General features: G+C 41.8%; 1 protein-coding gene across 1 annotated transcript in view; it reads right to left on the bottom strand.

The window, feature by feature from the left end:
* The window catches only part of ryr1b (ryanodine receptor 1b (skeletal)), a 297504-nt gene that overhangs the window by 25196 nt on the left and 250930 nt on the right, over positions 1-21378 (bottom strand). The window contains exons 93-97 of the mRNA XM_062060917.1: positions 13015-13097; positions 12772-12952; positions 12622-12708; positions 8645-8902; positions 8454-8584 (exon numbers count right to left, since the gene is read on the bottom strand). Of these exons, the coding sequence (XP_061916901.1) occupies positions 8454-8584; positions 8645-8902; positions 12622-12708; positions 12772-12952; positions 13015-13097 (740 nt within the window). The remainder of the gene's footprint in view (positions 1-8453; positions 8585-8644; positions 8903-12621; positions 12709-12771; positions 12953-13014; positions 13098-21378) is intronic.

Consider the following 21378-nt stretch of genomic DNA (forward strand, 5'->3'; position numbering starts at 1 on the left):
ATCTTACGTGGTAATGTTATTAACTTTGAACACACGCCATCTTACGTAGTAACGTTATTAACTTTGAACACACGCCATCTTACGTAGTAACGTTATTAACTTTGAACGCACGCCATCTTACGTAGTAACGTTATTAACTTTGAACACACGCCATCTTACGTAGTAACGTTATTAACTTTGAACACACGCCATCTTACGTAGTAACGTTATTAACTTTGAACACACGCCATCTTACGTACTAACGTTATTAACTTTGAACGCGCGCCATCTTTTTAGTACGCCATCTTACGTAGTAACGTTATTAACTTTGAACACACGCCATCTTACGTAGTAACGTTATTAACTTTGAACACACGCCATCTTACGTAGTAACGTTATTAACTTTGAACGCACGCCATCTTACGTAGTAACGTTATTAACTTTGAACACACGCCATCTTACGTAGTAACGTTATTAACTTTGAACACACGCCATCTTACGTAGTAACGTTATTAACTTTGAACACACGCCATCTTACGTAGTAACGTTATTAACTTTGAACACACGCCATCTTACGTAGTAACGTTATTAACTTTGAACGCACGCCGTCTCTTTAATACACCATCTTACGTAGTAACGTTATGAACTTTGAACGCACGCCATCTCTTTAATACACCATCTTACGTAGTAACATTATGAACTTTGAACGCACGCCGTCTCTTTAATACGCCATTTTACGTAGTAACGTTATTAACTTTAAACACACGCCATCTTTTTAATACGCCATTTTACGTAGTAACGTTATTAACTTTGAACACACGCCATCTTACGTAGTAACGTTATTAACTTTGAACGCACGCCATCTTACGTAGTAACGTTATTAACTTTGAATGCACGCCGTCTCTTTATTACGCCATCTTACGTAGAAACGTTATTAACTTTGAATGCACGCCATCTTACGTAGTAACGTTATGAACTTTGAATGCACGCCGTCTCTTTATTACGCCATCTTACGTAGTAACGTTATTAACTTTGAACACACGCCATCTTACGTAGTAACGTTATGAACTTTGAATGCACGCCATCTTATGTAAGGTTATGAACTTTGAACGCACGCCGTCTCTTTAATACACCATCTTACGTAGTAACGTTATGAACTTAGAATGCACACCATCTTACGTAGTAACGTTATTAACTTTGAACGCACGCCATCTTACGTAGTAACGTTATTAACTTTGAACACACGCCATCTTACGTAGTAACGTTATTAACTTTGAACACACGCCATCTTACGTAGTAACGTTATTAACTTTGAACACACGCCATCTTACGTAGTAACGTTATTAACTTTGAACGCACGCCGTCTCTTTAATACACCATCTTACGTAGTAACGTTATGAACTTTGAACGCACGCCATCTCTTTAATACACCATCTTACGTAGTAACATTATGAACTTTGAACGCACGCCGTCTCTTTAATACGCCATTTTACGTAGTAACGTTATTAACTTTAAACACACGCCATCTTTTTAATACGCCATTTTACGTAGTAACGTTATTAACTTTGAACACACGCCATCTTACGTAGTAACGTTATTAACTTTGAACGCACGCCATCTTACGTAGTAACGTTATGAACTTTGAATGCACGCCGTCTCTTTATTACGCCATCTTACGTAGTAACGTTATTAACTTTGAACGCACGCCATCTTACGTAGTAACGTTATGAACTTTAAACGCACGCCATCTTACGTAGTAACGTTATGAACTTTGAACGCACGCCGTCTCTTTAATACACCATCTTACGTAGTAACGTTATGAACTTTGAATGCACGCCATCTTATGTAAGGTTATGAACTTTGAACGCACGCCGTCTCTTTAATACACCATCTTACGTAGTAACGTTATGAACTTTGAATGCACACCATCTTACGTAGTAACGTTATGAACTTTGAATGCACACCATCTTACGTAGTAACGTTATGAACTTTGAATGCACGCCATTTTACGTAGTAACGTTATGAACTTTAAACACATGCCATCTCTTTAATACGCCATCTTACGTAGTAACGTTATTAACTTTAAACGCACGCCATCTCTTTAATACGCCATTTTACGTAGTAAAGTTATTAACTTTAAACACACGCCATCTTTTTAATACGCCATCTTACGTAGTAACGTTATTAACTTTAAACACACGCCATCTCTTTAATACGCCATCTTACGTAGTAACGTTATGAACTTTAAACACACGCCGTCTCTTTAATACGCCATTTTACTTAGTAACGTTATTAACTTTAAACACACGCCATCTTTTTAATACGCCATTTTACGTAGTAACGTTATTAACTTTGAACACACGCCATCTTACGTAGTAACGTTATTAACTTTGAATGCACGCCATCTTACGTAGTAACGTTATAAACTTTGAATCTTACATAGTAACGTTATTAACTTTGAACGCACGCCATTTTACGTAGTAACGTTATGAACTTTGAACGCACGCCATCTTACGTAGTAACGTTATGAACTTTGAACGTACGCCGTCTCTTTAATACACCATCTTACGTAGTAACGTTATTAACTTTGAATACACGCCGTCTCTTTATTACGCCATCTTACGTAGTAACGTTATGAACTTTGAACGCATGCAGTCTCTTTAATACGCCATCTTACATAGTAACATAATGAACTTTGAACTCACGCCTTCTTATGTAGTAACGTTATTAACTTTGAACGCACGCCATCTTACGTAGTGACGTTAACTTTGAACGCACGCCATCTTACGTAGTGACGTTACCTTTGAACGCACGCCATCTTACGTAGTAACGTTATGAACTTTGAACGCACGCCATCTTACGTAGTAACGTTATGAACTTTGAACGCACGCCGTCTCTTTAATACACCATCTTACGTAGTAACATTATGAACTTTGAATGCACGCCATCTTATGTAAGGTTATGAACTTTGAACGCACGCCGTCTCTTTAATACACCATCTTACGTAGTAACGTTATTAACTTTGAATGCACGCCATCTTATGTAAGGTTATGAACTTCGAACGCACGCCGTCTCTTTAATACACCATCTTACGTAGTAACGTTATGAACTTTGAATGCACGCCATCTTACGTAGTAACGTTATGAACTTTGAACACACGCCATCTTACGTAGTAACGTTATGAACTTTGAATGCACACCATCTTACGTAGTAACGTTATGAACTTTGAATGCACGCCATCTTATGTAAGGTTATGAACTTTGAATGCACGCCATTTTACGTAGTAACGTTATGAACTTTAAACACATGCCATCTCTTTAATACGCAATCTTACGTAGTAACGTTATTAACTTTAAACACACGCCATCTTTTTAATACGCCATTTTACTTAGTAACGTTATTAACTTTGAACACACGCCATTTCTTTAATACGCCATTTTACGTAGTAACGTTATTAACTTTAAACACACGCCATCTTTTTAATACGCCATTTTACGTAGTAACGTTATTAACTTTGAACACACGCCATCTTACGTAGTAACGTTATTAACTTTGAACGCACGCCATCTTACGTAGTAACGTTATTAACTTTGAATGCACGCTGTCTCTTTATTACGCCATCTTACGTAGAAACGTTATTAACTTTGAATGCACGCCATCTTACGTAGTAACGTTATGAACTTTGAATGCACGCCGTCTCTTTATTACGCCATCTTACGTAGTAACGTTATTAACTTTGAACGCACGCCATCTTACGTAGTAACGTTATGAACTTTAAACGCACGCCATCTTACGTAGTAACGTTATGAACTTTGAACGCACGCCGTCTCTTTAATACACCATCTTACGTAGTAACGTTATGAACTTTGAATGCACGCCATCTTATGTAAGGTTATGAACTTTGAACGCACGCCGTCTCTTTAATACACCATCTTACGTAGTAACGTTATGAACTTTGAATGCACACCATCTTACGTAGTAACGTTATGAACTTTGAATGCACACCATCTTACGTAGTAACGTTATGAACTTTGAATGCACGCCATTTTACGTAGTAACGTTATGAACTTTAAACACATGCCATCTCTTTAATACGCCATCTTACGTAGTAACGTTATTAACTTTAAACGCACGCCATCTCTTTAATACGCCATTTTACGTAGTAAAGTTATTAACTTTAAACACACGCCATCTTTTTAATACGCCATCTTACGTAGTAACGTTATTAACTTTAAACACACGCCATCTCTTTAATACGCCATCTTACGTAGTAACGTTATGAACTTTAAACACACGCCGTCTCTTTAATACGCCATTTTACTTAGTAACGTTATTAACTTTAAACACACGCCATCTTTTTAATACGCCATTTTACGTAGTAACGTTATTAACTTTGAACACACGCCATCTTACGTAGTAACGTTATTAACTTTGAATGCACGCCATCTTACGTAGTAACGTTATAAACTTTGAATCTTACATAGTAACGTTATTAACTTTGAACGCACGCCATTTTACGTAGTAACGTTATGAACTTTGAACGCACGCCATCTTACGTAGTAACGTTATGAACTTTGAACGTACGCCGTCTCTTTAATACACCATCTTACGTAGTAACGTTATTAACTTTGAATGCACGCCGTCTCTTTATTACGCCATCTTACGTAGTAACGTTATGAACTTTGAACGCATGCAGTCTCTTTAATACGCCATCTTACATAGTAACATAATGAACTTTGAACTCACGCCTTCTTATGTAGTAACGTTATTAACTTTGAACGCACGCCATCTTACGTAGTAACGTTATGAACTTTGAACGCACGCCATCTTACGTAGTAACGTTATGAACTTTGAACGCACGCCGTCTCTTTAATACACCATCTTACGTAGTAACATTATGAACTTTGAATGCACGCCATCTTATGTAAGGTTATGAACTTTGAACGCACGCCGTCTCTTTAATACACCATCTTACGTAGTAACGTTATTAACTTTGAATGCACGCCATCTTATGTAAGGTTATGAACTTCGAACGCACGCCGTCTCTTTAATACACCATCTTACGTAGTAACGTTATGAACTTTGAATGCACGCCATCTTACGTAGTAACGTTATGAACTTTGAACACACGCCATCTTACGTAGTAACGTTATGAACTTTGAATGCACACCATCTTACGTAGTAACGTTATGAACTTTGAATGCACGCCATCTTATGTAAGGTTATGAACTTTGAATGCACGCCATTTTACGTAGTAACGTTATGAACTTTAAACACATGCCATCTCTTTAATACGCAATCTTACGTAGTAACGTTATTAACTTTAAACGCACGCCATCTCTTTAATACGCCATCTTACGTAGTAACGTTATTAACTTTAAACACACGCCATCTTTTTAATACGCCATTTTACGTAGTAACGTTATTAACTTTGAACACACGCCATTTCTTTAATACGCCATCTTACGTAGTAACGTTATTAACTTTAAACACACTCCATCTCTTTAATACGCCATCTTACGTAGTAACGTTATGAACTTTGAACACACGCCATCTTACGTAGTAACGTTATGAACTTTGAATGCACACCATCTTACGTAGTAACGTTATGAACTTTGAATGCACGCCATCTTATGTAAGGTTATGAACTTTGAATGCACGCCATTTTACGTAGTAACGTTATGAACTTTAAACACATGCCATCTCTTTAATACGCAAGCTTACGTAGTAACGTTATTAACTTTGAACGCACGCCATCTCTTTAATACGCCATCTTACGTAGTAACGTTATTAACTTTAAACACACGCCATCTTTTTAATACGCCATTTTACGTAGTAACGTTATTAACTTTAAACACACGCCATCTCTTTAATACGCCATCTTACGTAGTAACGTTATTAACTTTAAACACACTCCATCTCTTTAATACGCCATCTTACGTAGTAACGTTATTAACTTTGAATGCACGCCATCTTACGTAGTAACGTTACGAACTTTGAATGCACACCATCTCTTTAATACGCCATCTTACGTAGTAACGTTATTAACTTTAAACACACGCCATCTTTTTAATACGCCATTTTACATAGTAACGTTATGAACTTTAAACACACGCCGTCTCTTTAATACGCCATTTTACGTAGTAACGTTATTAACTTTAAACACACGCCATCTTTTTAATACGCCATTTTACGTAGTAACGTTATTAACTTTGAACACACGCCATCTTACGTAGTAACGTTATTAACTTTGAACGCACACCATCTTACGTAGTAACGTTATGAACTTTGAACGCACGCCGTCTCTTTAATACGCCATCTTACGTAGTAGTTATTAACTTTGAACACACGCCATCTTACGTAGTAACGTTATTAACTTTGAATGCACGCCGTCTCTTTATTACGCCATCTTATGTAGTAACGTTATTAACTTTGAATGCACGCCATCTCTTTAATACGCCATCTCACGTAGTAACGTTATTAACTTTGAACGCACGCCATCTTACGTAGTAACGTTATTAACTTTGAACGCACGCCATCTTACGTAGTAACGTTATGATCTTTGAACGCACGCCATCTTACGTAGTAACGTTATGAACTTTGAACGCACGCCATCTTACGTAGTAACGTTAACTTTGAACGCACGCCATCTTACGTAGTAACGTTATTAACTTTGAATGCACGCCATCTTACGTAGTAACGTTATTAACTTTGAACGCACGCCATCTTACGTAGTAACGTTAACTTTGAACGCACACCATCCTACGTAGTAACGTTATCAACTTTGGATGCACACCATCTTACGTAGTAACGTTAACTTTGAATGCACACCATCTTACGTAGTATTGTTATTAACTTTGAACGCACGCCATCTTACGTAGTAACGTTATTAACTTTGAACGCACGCCATCTTACGTAGTAACGTCATGAACTTTTAATACACCATCTTACATAGTAACGTTATTAACTTTGAATGCATGCCGTCTGTTTATTACGCCATCTTACGTAGTAACGTTATTAACTTTGAATGCACGCCATTTTACATAGTTACGTTATGAACTTTGAACACATGCCATCTCTTTAATACGCAATATTACGTAGTAACGTTATTAACTTTAAACACACGCCATCTTACGTAGTAACGTTATGAACTTTGAACACATGCCATCTCTTTAATACGCAATCTTACGTAGTAACGTTATTAACTTTAAACACACGCCATCTCTTTAATACGCCATCTTACGTAGTAACGTTATTAACTTTAAATGCACGCCATCTTACGTAGTAACGTTATTAACTTTGAATGCACGCCATCTTACGTAGTAACGTTATTAACTTTGAACGCACGCCATCTTACGTAGTAACGTTAACTTTGAACGCACATCATCTTACGTAGTAACGTTATTAACTTTGAATGCACGCCATCTTACGTAGTAATGTTATTAACTTTGAATGCACGCCATCTTACGTAGTAACGTTATTAACTTTGAATGCACACCATCTTACGTAGTAACGTTATTAACTTTGAACGCACGCCATCTTACGTAGTAACGTCATGAACTTTGAATGCATGCTGTCTCTTTAATACACCATTTTACATAGTAACGTTATTAACTTTGAATGCATGCCGTCTGTTTATTACGCCATCTTACGTAGTAACGTTATTAACTTTGAATGCACGCCGTCTCTTTATTACGCCATTTTACGTAGTAACGTTATTAACTTTGAATGCACGCCATTTTACGTAGTAACGTTATGAACTTTAAACACATGCCATCTCTTTAATACGCAATCTTACATAGTAACGTTATTAACTTTAAACACACGCCATCTCTTTAATACGCCATCTTACGTAGTAACGTTTTAACTTTGAATGCACGCCATCTTACGTAGTAACGTTAACTTTGAACGCACACCATCTTACGTAGTAACGTTATTAACTTTGAATGCACGCCATCTTACGTAGTAACGTTATTAACTTTGAACGCACGCCATCTTACGTAGTAACGTTAACTTTGAACGCACACCATCTTACGTAGTAACGTTATGAACTTTGAATGCACGCCATCTTACGTAGTAAAGTTATTAACTTTGAATGCACGCCATTTTACGTAGTAACGTAATGAACTTTGAACGCACACCATCTTACGTAGTAACGTAATGAACTTTGAACGCACGTCTTCTTACGTAGTAACGTAATGAACTTTGAACGCACATTTTCTTACGTAGTAACGTAATGAACTTTGAACGCACGTCTTCTTACGTAGTAACGTAATGAACTTTGAACGCACGCCATCTTACGTAGTAACGTAATGAACTTTGAATGCACGTCTTCTTACGTAGTAACGTAATGAACTTTGAACGCACATCTTCTTACGTAGTATCGTTATGAACTTTGAACGCACGTCTTCTTACGTAGTAACGTAATGAACTTTGAACGCACGCCATCTTACGTAGTAACGTTATGAACTTACGGAGTGTTGAGCACCAATCTGTCCCACTGGCCCTTGATGTCGTCGTCTTCGGGCTGCTCCGTCACGTAGACGCCGTCAAACTCCAGCTTTCTGGCCAGCTCCTTCTCCCTCTTGAAGATGACCAGAGGAACCTGGAGAGACAGCAAGTGTGTGAGAGCCACCAGTGGACAAAAGGGAAGATTGGAGGTCACCTTGAGGCAGTTGTAGCCGATGATGCAGAGGAAGGAGATGATGGTGTGGACAATGCTCAGGAACCTCAACGCCGGCTGCATGTACCCCGTGCTCTCTTCCAGGAAGAAGTACATGGGACCTTGGTCGTCGTCCTCGTCCTCGCCGCTGTCTTCAAAGCCGGATCCTTCCTCATCCGCGCCGGAACCTTCGAACAGTCCCGAGCCCTCGAACAGACCAGAACCTTCCAAGTCGTCCTCGTCTGGTGGACTGACAGACACCTGAGGAGAAAAGACACCTTTGACTGGTGCTGAATGGACTTCAAATGATGTTTGATCCCAGTGGGCCACCATAGTAAGGACACGTCCCAAAGGTACTCCTTGTCTTAGCCCCTCCCCCTCCGTGCAATCCTTTGCTACTCCACGTAAATATTGCCATGTTTTGAATGCGGTTTTTACTTTAAAATGACTCGTTATAACAAGCTAGCTCACACGAATGTAGCTAGTAAACTACATAAATGATTAGATGGCTATTTTACTTATAGAATGTATTTTCTCCATGTTTAAAATGTTTATTTCATTTTAGAATAGCTGGTTATAACTAGCAAGTTAACGCAACTGTAGTTAGTAAACTACAAATCAGACGAGCAGCAAACAGACTTCACTTGGGTTTACTGTACTACACTTCATGAATGATTAGATGGCTATTCTACTTTCAAAATGTACAATAGCCATGTTCAGAATGTTTTTTTATTTTAAAAATTGCCAGTTGTAATGACCTAGCTAACATGGATGGAGCTTGTAAACTACAAAGTCATACTGGCAGCAAACAGACTTGACTACATTTAATAAATGATTAGATGGCTATTCTACTTTCAGAATTAACATTAGCCATGTTTAAAGTGTTGTTTTAATCCTAAAATGGTCATACAAGCTTGCTAACGCGGCTGTAGCTAGAACACAAAAATGTCAGACTAGCAGCAAACAGACTTTAGTAGAGTTTACTACATCACAAAAATGATTAGACGGCTATTCTACTTTTGGAATTTACATTAGCCATGTTTAAAGTGTTGTTTTTATCTAAAAATCGTCATACAAGCTAGCTAACACGATTGTAGCGAGTAGACTACAATTTCAAGACTAGCAGCAAACAGACTTGACTACTGTTGACTACATTTCATAAATGATTAGACGGCTATTCTACTTTCGGAATTTACATTAGCCATGTTTAAAGTGTTGTTTTTATCTAAAAATCGTCATACAAGCTAGCTAACGCGATTGTAGCGAGTAGACTACAATTTCAAGACTAGCAGCAAACAGACTTGACTACTGTTGACTACATTTCATAATTGATTAGATGCCTATTCTACGTTCGGAATTTAGATTATCCATGTATAAAATATAGTTGTGTTATATAGCTGGTTATAATGAGCTAGCTAATGCGGCTGTAGCCATAGACATCTTATAAGTAGATGCAGTATGGAGCGCTACTGCCTACTGGTGCTGACGAGACGCAGGGCTGCCATCTTGGAGTGGTGATCCGCTCCACTCAGTGCAATACATTTGGCAGGAGCAATGAACTGTCAGCGCATTTAATTAACCTTACCTCACTGAATACCACTGATTTTCACACGTTTTTTGTCATACGTGTAGCTATGATAAAGGACACGTGTTTTATTATTCATAGTTTGCTTAACAGTAATAGAATATTCTTATACGCTATACGTGACCAGACGTCCGAGATCAAAACTGGGAATATAATCCCAGAGAAGGGGGAAAAAAACGGTCAGCTATTTTAAAGTTGAAGAAACAATATGATTAGGTTATATAAACATGCGTATATCCTACATAAACAATGTATGAATACATTAGATATCTATATATCTTATAGACTGTATCTCTGTTGCTGCAGCAGCAGAGAGTTTATTCTGTCTTGACACTTTGTATTGATATGTTGTATTACATTCTTCCCTTAAATGATCATGTTTACAATGATTGTTTTATATGTATTTTTTTATGTATGTCGCTTTGGATAAAAGCGTCTGCCAAATACTTCAACATAAACATATATAAACACCTGAAAGTCTTTATATCAGCTAAAACCACCAATCTGTTTCACTGGATTCAGAATAAAACCAAATTCTGTCTTTATTTTCATCATTTATTTCAACTTTATGTTATTCAAGTATGACATTTTTAAATGTAATTAATTTCATTGACAAGCAATTCTATTATGGTCATACTCTTGTTTGCTAGCGGCTAGGATTTCAGTACTATTGAAGATCTTTGCTCCTTCTCAACTCTGTGGTAATATTCTTTTCACAAAATACAACCAATAGTATGTTAATGTTAAATCTTACTTGTGAAAAGTAATCCCCCCGATTCCTATTTTCAACAGTCCACTCATTTGAGCAGGAAAACGCTAAACTGTCAGTTTAGGCTCCTCATCACCACTTCAAGATGGCGGCCGAATTTCTCGCGTCACAGCAGCCAATGCTGCGTTTACTTATAAGATGTCTATGGCTGTTGCTGGTAAACTACAAATCAGACTAGCAGCAAACAGACTTGACAGTTTACTACATTTCATAAATGATTAGACGGCTATTCTACCTCCAGAATTTACATTAGCCATGTTAGAGTCTTGTAATTCCTATTTTTTGAAATTGCTAGCTATAATGAGCTCGCTGAAACAGCTGTAGCTAATAAACTACAATGTCAAACTAGCAGCGAACACGCTTCTGTTTCGAGGGGCAATATATATATATATACATATATATACATATATATATATATATATATATACTGTATATATATATATATACTGTATATAGGCCCTGCGATGAGGTGGCGACTTGTCCAGGGTGTACCCCGCCTTCCGCCCGAATGCAGCTGAGATAGGCTCCCAGTTCCATTGGCAGCAAAACAGGCCCAGAGCATAATACTACCACCACCATGCTTGACAGTAGGAATGGTGTTCCTGGGATTCATTTTTGTTTCATCTGACCACAGAAGTTTCCTCCAGAAGGTCTTATCTTTGTCCATGTGATGAAAAATGGAGCTGTTTGGCCACAACACCCAGCAATATGTTTGGAGGAGAAAAGGTGAGGCCTTTAATCTCAGGAACACCACTCCTACCGTCAAGCATGGTGGTGGTAGTATTATGCTCTGGGCCTGTTTTGCTGTCAATGGAACTGCTGCTTTACAGAGAGTAAATGGGACAATGAAAAAGGAGGATTAGCTCCAAATTGTTCAGGACAAGCTAAAATCATCAGCCCGGAGGTTGGGTCTTGTTGGGTGTTCCAACAGGACAATGACCCCAAACACACGTCAAAAGTGGTAAAGGAATGGCTAAATCAGGCTAGAATGAAGGTTTTAGAATGGCCTTCCCAAAGTCCTGACTTAAACGTGTGGACAATGCTGAAGAAACAAGTCCATGTCAGAAAAGCAACACATTTAGCTGAACTGCACCAAAAGGAGTGGTCAACAATTCCAGCAGAAGCTTGTGGATGGCTACCAAAAGCGCCTTATTGCAGGTAAACTTGCCAAGGGACATGTAAGCAAATATTAACATTGCTGTATGTATACTTTTGACCCTCACATTTTCAGTAGAGCCATAATAAATTCATAAAAGAAGCAAACTTCATGAATGTTTTTTGTGAGCAACAAGTATGTGCTCCAATCACTACATCACAACAAAATAAGAGTTGTAGAAATGATTGGAAACTCAAGACAGCCATGACATCATGTTCTTTACACGTGTATGTACACTTTTGACCACCACTGTATATATAAAATACTCCATAAATACAGTATCAAGTTGTTTACAAGGTAAATCTGCATTCTTCTCCTCCTGGCTTTGTAGCCTCCAAAGTAGAGCATCATAATGTCTCCATAAGTGTGAAGTGGAGGTAGGAACCCTTTGGCAGATGTTCTAAGGATCCTCGTCACAGGTTCTGCATGGCTAAACAAGTCCTGAGATGTTTGATAAAGAAAAAGCAAACCTTGTAGAAGAGCAGGATGAAGTTGAGGGCGAAGGCGATGAAGAGGGCCAGGAAGCGCAGGTTGTAGAAGTTTCTGGAAAGGTAGTTCTAGAAGGAGAGACAGAAGTGGAAGTCCATGGTCTGCACAGGAAGTCATTCTCTCATACTCACCATGAATTTCACCCTCTGAACCTCCAGCTCGTTCCACAGCTCGAAGCCTTCCTCTAGCGGCTTCTTCTCCTTCTTGGTCTTCATCTTCACAGTCTTCTCCTCCGTCTCTTCGGGTTCTTCCTCCTTCACCTCCGGCCCGGGCTCAGGCTCCGCCTTCTCAGTCTTCTCACGGTTCTCCGTGCTGGGGAGGTGACCAAAAAAGCGTTAGAGTGAAGTAGACGGGTGGAGCTTCTCACTACTCACTCTGCCTTCTCTGTCTCTGGAGCTGCTTCTTCTTCAGCAGGTTCCACATGTTCTTCCTCTTCTGCTCCGTCTGCACCATCCAACTGTTTGTCATCACATTATTCACCACAGCGTTAAGACAAGTGACAGACTTCTCTTACACCACACTCATCACTTCATGTGGCCTGCCACCTTATTCAACGTGCTCCGTCACATCATTTAAGTGCTCCACCACATCATGTCATGTGGTCCACCACGTTGTTCAAAGTGGTCCACCACATCATTTCATGTGGTCCACCACGTTGTTCAAAGTGGTCCACCACATCATTTCATGTGGTCCACCACGTTGTTCAAAGTGGTCCACCACATCATTTCATGTGGTCCACCACATCATTTCATGTGGTCCACCACGTTGTTCAAAGTGGTCCACCACATCATTTCATGTGCTCCACCACGTTGTTCAAAGTGGTCCACCACATCATTTCATGTGCTCCACCACGTTGTTCAAAGTGGTCCACCACATCATTTCATGTGGTCCACCACGTTGTTCAAAGTGGTCCACCACATCATTTCATGTGGTCCACCACATTGTTCAAAGTGGTCCACCACATCATTTCATGTGGTCCACGACGTTGTTCAAAGTGGTCCACCACATCATTTCATGTGGTCCACCACGTTGTTCAAAGTGGTCCACCACATCATTTCATGTGGTCCACCACGTTGTTCAAAGTGGTCCACCACATCATTTCATGTGCTCCACCACGTTGTTCAAAGTGGTCCACCACATCATTTCATGTGCTCCACCACGTTGTTCAAAGTGGTCCACCACATCATTTCATGTGCTCCACCACATTGTTCAAAGTGGTCCACCACATCATTTCATGTGGTCCACCACGTTGTTCAAAGTGGTCCACCACATCATTTCATGTGCTCCACCACGTTGTTCAAAGTGGTCCACCACATAATTTCATGTGCTCCACCACGTTGTTCAAAGTGGTCCACCACATCATTTCATGTGGTCCACCACGTTGTTCAAAGTGGTCCACCACATCATTTCATGTGGTCCACCACGTTGTTCAAAGTGGTCCACCACATCATTTCATGTGGTCCACCACGTTGTTCAAAGTGGTCCACCACATCATGTCATGTGCTCCACCACGTTGTTGAAAGTGGTCCACCACATCATGTCATGTGGTCCACCACGTTGTTCAAAGTGGTCCACCACATCATGTCATGTGGTCCACCACGTTGTTCAAAGTGGTCCACCACATCATTTCATGTGGTCCACCACGTTGTTCAAAGTGGTCCACCACATCATTTCATGTGCTCCACCACGTTGTTCAAAGTGGTCCACCAAGTTGTTGAAAGTGGTCCACCACATCATTTCATGTGGTCAACCACGTTGTTCAAAGTGGTCCACCACATCATTTCATGTGCTCCACCACGTTGTTCAAAGTGGTCCACCACATCATTTCATGTGGTCCACCACGTTGTTCAAAGTGGTCCACCACATCATTTCATGTGGTCCACCACGTTGTTCAAAGTGGTCCACCACATCATTTCATGTGGTCCACCACGTTGTTCAAAGTGGTCCACCACATCATTTCATGTGGTCCACCATGTTGTTCAAAGTGGTCCACCACATCATTTCATGTGCTCCACCACGTTGTTGAAAGTGGTCCACAACATCATGTCATGTGGTCCACCACGTTGTTCAAAGTGGTCCACCACATCATGTCATGTGGTCCACCACGTTGTTCAAAGTGGTCCACCACATCATTTCATGTGGTCCACCACGTTGTTCAAAGTGGTCCACCACATCATTTCATGTGCTCCACCACGTTGTTCAAAGTGGTCCACCACGTTGTTCAAAGTGGTCCACCACATCATTTCATGTGGTCCACCACGTTGTTCAAAGTGGTCCACCAGATCATTTCATGTGGTCCACCACGTTGTTCAAAGTGGTCCACCACATCATTTCATGTGGTCCACCACGTTGTTCAAAGTGGTCCACCACATCATTTCATGTGCTCCACCACGTTGTTCAAAGTGGTCCACCAATTCATTTCATGTGGTCCACCACGTTGTTCAAAGTGGTCCACCACATCATTTCATGTGGTCCACCACGTTGTTCAAAGTGGTCCACCACATCATTTCATGTGGTCCACCATGTTGTTCAAAGTGGTCCACCACATCATTTCATGTGCTCCACCACATTGTTGAAAGTGGTCCACCACATCATGTCATGTGGTCCACCACGTTGTTCAAAGTGGTCCACCACATCATGTCATGTGGTCCACCACGTTGTTCAAAGTGGTCCACCACATCATTTCATGTGGTCCACCACGTTGTTCAAAGTGGTCCACCACATCATTTCATGTGCTCCACCACGTTGTTCAAAGTGGTCCACCACGTTGTTGAAAGTGGTCCACCACATCATTTCATGTGGTCCACCACGTTGTTCAAAGTGGTCCACCACATCATTTCATGTGCTCCACCACGTTGTTCAAAGTGGTCCACCACATCATTTCATGTGGTCCACCACGTTGTTCAAAGTGGTCCACCACATCATTTCATGTGGTCCACCACGTTGTTCAAAGTGGTCCACCACATCATTTCATGTGGTCCACCACGTTGTTCAAAGTGGTCCACCACATCATTTCATGTGCTCCACCACGTTGTTCAAAGTGGTCCACCACGTTGTTGAAAGTGGTCCACCACATCATGTCATGTGGTCCACCATGTTGTTCAAAGTGGTCCACCACATCATGTCATGTGGTCCACCACGTTGTTCAAAGTGGTCCACCACATCATTTCATGTGGTCCACCACGTTGTTCAAAGTGGTCCACCACATCATTTCATGTGCTCCACCACGTTGTTGAAAGTGGTCCACCACGTTGTTGAAAGTGGTCCACCACATCATTTCATGTGGTCCACCACGTTGTTCAAAGTGGTCCACCACGTCATTTCATGTGCTCCACCACGTTGTTCAAAGTGGTCCACAACATCATTTCATGTGGTCCACCACGTTGTTCAAAGTGGTCCACCACATCATTTCATGTGGTCCACCACGTTGTTCAAAGTGGTCCACCACATCATTTCATGTGCTCCACCACGTTGTTCAAAGTGGTCCACCACGTTGTTGAAAGTGGTCCACCACATCATGTCATGTGGTCCACCACGTTGTTCAAAGTGGTCCACCACATCATGTCATGTGGTCCACCACGTTGTTCAAAGTGGTCCACCACATCATTTCATGTGGTCCACCATGTTGTTCAAAGTGGTCCACCACATCATTTCATGTGCTCCACCACGTTGTTCAAAGTGGTCCACCACGTTGTTGAAAGTGGTCCACCACATCATTTCATGTGGTCCACCACGTTGTTCAAAGTGGTCCACCACATCATTTCATGTGCTCCACCACGTTGTTCAAAGTGGTCCACCACATCATTTCATGTGGTCCACCACGTTGTTGAAAGTGGTCCACCACATCATTTCATGTGGTCCACCACGTTGTTCAAAGTGGTCCACCACATCATTTCATGTGGTCCACCACGTTGTTCAAAGTGGTCCACCACATCATTTCATGTGCTCCACCACGTTGTTCAAAGTGGTCCACCACATAATTTCATGTGGTCCACCACGTTGTTCAAAGTCGTTCACCACATCATTTCATGTGGTCCACCACGTTGTTCAAAGTGGTCCACCACATAATTTCATGTGGTCCACCACGTTGTTCAAAGTGGTCCACCACATAATTTCATGTGGTCCACCACGTTGTTCAAAGTGGTCCACCACATCATTTCATGTGCTCCACCACGTTGTTCAAAGTGATCCACTACATCATTTCATGTGCTCCACCACGTTCAAAGTGGTCCACCACATAATTTCATGTGGTCCACCACGTTGTTCAAAGTCGTTCACTACATCATTTCATGTGGTCCACCACGTTGTTCAAAGTGGACCACCACATCATTTCATGTGGTCCACCACGTTGTTCAAAGTGGTCCACCACATCATTTCATGTGCTCCACCACGTTGTTCAAAGTGGTCCACCACGTTGTTGAAAGTGGTCCACCACATCATGTCATGTGGTCCACCACGTTGTTCAAAGTTGTCCACCACATCATTTCATGTGGTCCACCACGTTGTTCAAAGTGGTCCACCACATCATTTCATGTGGTCCACCATGTTGTTCAAAGTGGTCCACCACATCATTTCATGTGGTCCACCACGTTGTTCAAAGTGGTCCACCACATCATTTCATGTGCTCCACCACATTGTTCAAAGTGGTCCACCACGTTGTTGAAAGTGGTCCACCACATCATGTCATGTGGTCCACCACGTTGTTCAAAGTGGTCCACCACATCATGTCATGTGGTCCACCACGTTGTTCAAAGTGGTCCACCACCTCATTTCATGTGGTCCACCACGTTGTTCAAAGTGGTCCACCACATCATTTCATGTGCTCCACCACGTTGTTCAAAGTAGTCCACCACGTTGTTGAAAGTGGTCCACCACATCATTTCATGTGGTCCACCACGTTGTTCAAAGTGGTCCACCACATCATTTCATGTGCTCCACCACGTTGTTCAAAGTGGTCCACCACATCATTTCATGTGGTCCACCACGTTGTTCAAAGTGGTCCACCACATCATTTCATGTGGTCCACCACATTGTTCAAAGTGGTCCACCACATCATTTCATGTAGTCCACCACGTTGTTCAAAGTGCTCCACCACGTTGTTCAAAGTGGTCCACCACATCATTTCATGTGCTCCACCACGTTGTTCAAAGTGGTCCACCACATCATTTCATGTGGTCCACCATGTTGTTCAAAGTGGTCCACCACATCATTTCATGTGGTCCACCACGTTGTTCAAAGTGGTCCACCACATCATTTCATGTGCTACACCACGTTGTTCAAAGTGGTCCACCACGTTGTTCAAAGTGGTCCACCACATCATGTCATGTGGTCCACCACGTTGTTCAAAGTGGTCCACCACATCATTTCATGTGGTCCACCACGTTGTTCAAAGTGGTCCACCACATCATTTCATGTGCTCCACCACGTTGTTGAAAGTGGTCCATCACGTTGTTGAAAGTGGTCCACCACATCATTTCATGTGGTCCACCACGTTGTTCAAAGTGGTCCACCACATCATTTCATGTGCTCCACCACGTTGTTCAAAGTGGTCCACCACATCATTTCATGTGGTCCACCACGTTGTTCAAAGTGGTCCACCACATCATTTCATGTGGTCCACCACGTTGTTCAAAGTGGTCCACCACATAATTTCATGTGGTCCACCACGTTGTTCAAAGTGGTCCACCACATCATTTCATGTGGTCCACCACGTTGTTCAAAGTGGTCCACCACATAATTTCATGTGGTCCACCACGTTGTTCAAAGTGGTCCACCACATAATTTCATGTGGTCCACCACGTTGTTCAAAGTCGTTCACCACATCATTTCATGTGGTCCACCACGTTGTTCAAAGTGGTCCACCACATCATTTCATGTGATCCACCACGTTGTTCAAAGTGGTCCACCACATAATTTCATGTGGTCCACCACGTTGTTCAAAGTGGTCCACCACATCATTTCATGTGGTCCACCACGTTGTTCAAAGTGGTCCACCACATAATTTCATGTGGTCCTCCACGTTGTTCAAAGTGGTCCACCACATCATTTCATGTGGTCCACCACGTTGTTCAAAGTGGTCCACCACATCATTTCATGTGCTCCACCACGTTGTTCAAAGTGGTCCACCACATCATTTCATGTGGTCCACCACGTTGTTCAAAGTGGTCCACCACATCATTTCATGTGGTCCACCACGTTGTTCAAAGTGGTCCACCACATCATTTCATGTGGTCCACCATGTTGTTCAAAGTGGTCCACCACATAATTTCATGTGCTCCACCACGTTGTTGAAAGTGGTCCACCACGTTGTTGAAAGTGGTCCACCACATCATGTCATGTGGTCCACCACGTTGTTGAAAGTGGTCCACCACATCATGTCATGTGGTCCACCACGTTGTTCAAAGTGGTCCACCACATCATTTCATGTGGTCCACCACGTTGTTCAAAGTGGTCCACCACATCATTTCATGTGGTCCACCACGTTGTTCAAAGTGGTCCACCACATCATTTCATGTGGTCCACCACGTTGTTCAAAGTGGTCCACCACATCATTTCATGTGGTCCACCACGTTGTTCAAAGTGGTCCACCACATCATTTCATGTGGTCCACCACGTTGTTCAAAGTGGTCCACCACATCATTTCATGTGGTCCACCACGTTGTTCAAAGTGGTCCACCACATCATTTCATGTGGTCCACCACGTTGTTCAAAGTCGTTCACCACATCATTTCATGTGGTCCACCACGTTGTTCAAAGTGGTCCACCACATCATTTCATGTGGTCCACCACGTTGTTCAAAGTGGTCCACCACATCATTTAATGTGGTCCACCATGTTGTTCAAAGTGGTCCACCACATAATTTCATGTGCTCCACCACGTTGTTGAAAGTGGTCCACCACGTTGTTGAAAGTGGTCCACCACATCATGTCATGTGGTCCACCACGTTGTTGAAAGTGGTCCACCACATCATGTCATGTGGTCCACCACGTTGTTGAAAGTGGTCCACCACATCATGTCATGTGGTCCACCACGTTGTTCAAAGCGGTCCACCACATCATTTCATGTGCTCCACCACGTTGTTCAAAGTGGTCCACCACATCATTTCATGTGGTCCACCACGTTGTTCAAAGTGGTCCACCACATCATTTCATGTGGTCCACCACGTTGTTCAAAGTGGTCCACCACATCATTTCATGTGGTCCACCATGTTGTTCAAAGTGGTCCACCACATCATTTCATGTGCTCCACCACGTTGTTGAAAGTGGTCCACCACGTTGTTGAAAGTGGTCCACCACATCATGTCATGTGGTCCACCACGTTGTTGAAAGTGGTCCACCACATCATGTCATGTGGTCCACAACGTTGTTCAAAGTGGTCCACCACATCATTTCATGTGGTCCACCACGTTGTTCAAAGTGGTCCACCACATCATTTCATGTGGTCCACCACGTTGTTCAAAGCGGTCCACCACATCATTTCATGTGCTCCACCACGTTGTTCAAAGTGGTCCACCACATCATTTCATGTGGTCCACCACGTTGTTCAAAGTGGTCCACCACATCATTTCATGTGCTCCACCACGTTGTTCAAAGTGGTCCACCACGTTGTTGAAAGTGGTCCACCACATCATTTCATGTGGTCCACCACATCATTTCATGTGGTCCACCACGTTGTTCAAAGTGGTCCACCACATCATTTCATGTGGTCCACCACGTTGTTCAAAGTCGTTCACCACATCATTTCATGTGGTCCACCACGTTGTTCAAAGTGGTCCACCACATCATTTCATGTGGTCCACCACGTTGTTGAAAGTCGTTCACCACATCATTCGAAGTGGCCTGCCACATCATTCAAAGTGGCCTGCCACATTATTCAAAGTGGTCTTCCACATCACTTAAAGTGGTCCGCCATTTCATTCAACGAGGCCTGCCACGTAATTCAATGTGGTCTTCCACATCATTCAATGAGGCCTGCCACGTCACTTAAAGTGGCCTGCCTCGTTATTCAATATGGTCTTCCAAATCATTCAAAGTGGTCCACCACTTCCTTTAATGTGGCCTGTCACATTATTCGACGTGGTCTTCCACATCATTCTAAGTGGTCCGCCACATTATTCAATGTGGTCTTCCACATCACTTAAAGTGGTCCGCCATTTCATTCAATATGGCCTGCCACATTATTCAATGTGGTCCGCCACTTTATTTAATCTGGCCTGCAACATTATTCAATGTGGTCTTCCACATCATTCAATGTAGTCCACCATGTTATTCAATGTGCCACGTTATTAAATGTGGTCCTCCACATCATTCAACGAGGCCTGCCACACCATTTAATGTGGCCTGCCATTGTTATTTAATGTGGTCTTCCACATAATTTAAAGTGGTCCGCCACATCATTTAAAGTGACCTGACACATCTTTCAATGTGGTCTTCCACATCATTCAAAGTGGTTCACCACATCATTTAAGTTGGCCTGCCTCATTATTCAATGTGGTCCTCCACATCATTTAAGGTGGTTGGTCCTCCACATCATTTAATGTGGTGCACCACAACATTTAATGTGGTTCACCACAACATTTAACGTGGTCCACCACATCATTCAATGTGGTCCGCCACCTCAATGTGGTCCGCCACCTCATTTAATGTGGTCCGCCACGTCATTTAACGTGGTCCGCCACGTTGTTCAATGTGGTCTTTCAAGACGGTCCTCCATATCATTTCAGTGGCCCGTCAAGTCAT

This window comes from Entelurus aequoreus, linkage group LG10, assembly GCF_033978785.1.
Source record: "Entelurus aequoreus isolate RoL-2023_Sb linkage group LG10, RoL_Eaeq_v1.1, whole genome shotgun sequence".
NCBI classification, from domain to species: Eukaryota; Metazoa; Chordata; class Actinopteri; order Syngnathiformes; family Syngnathidae; genus Entelurus; species Entelurus aequoreus.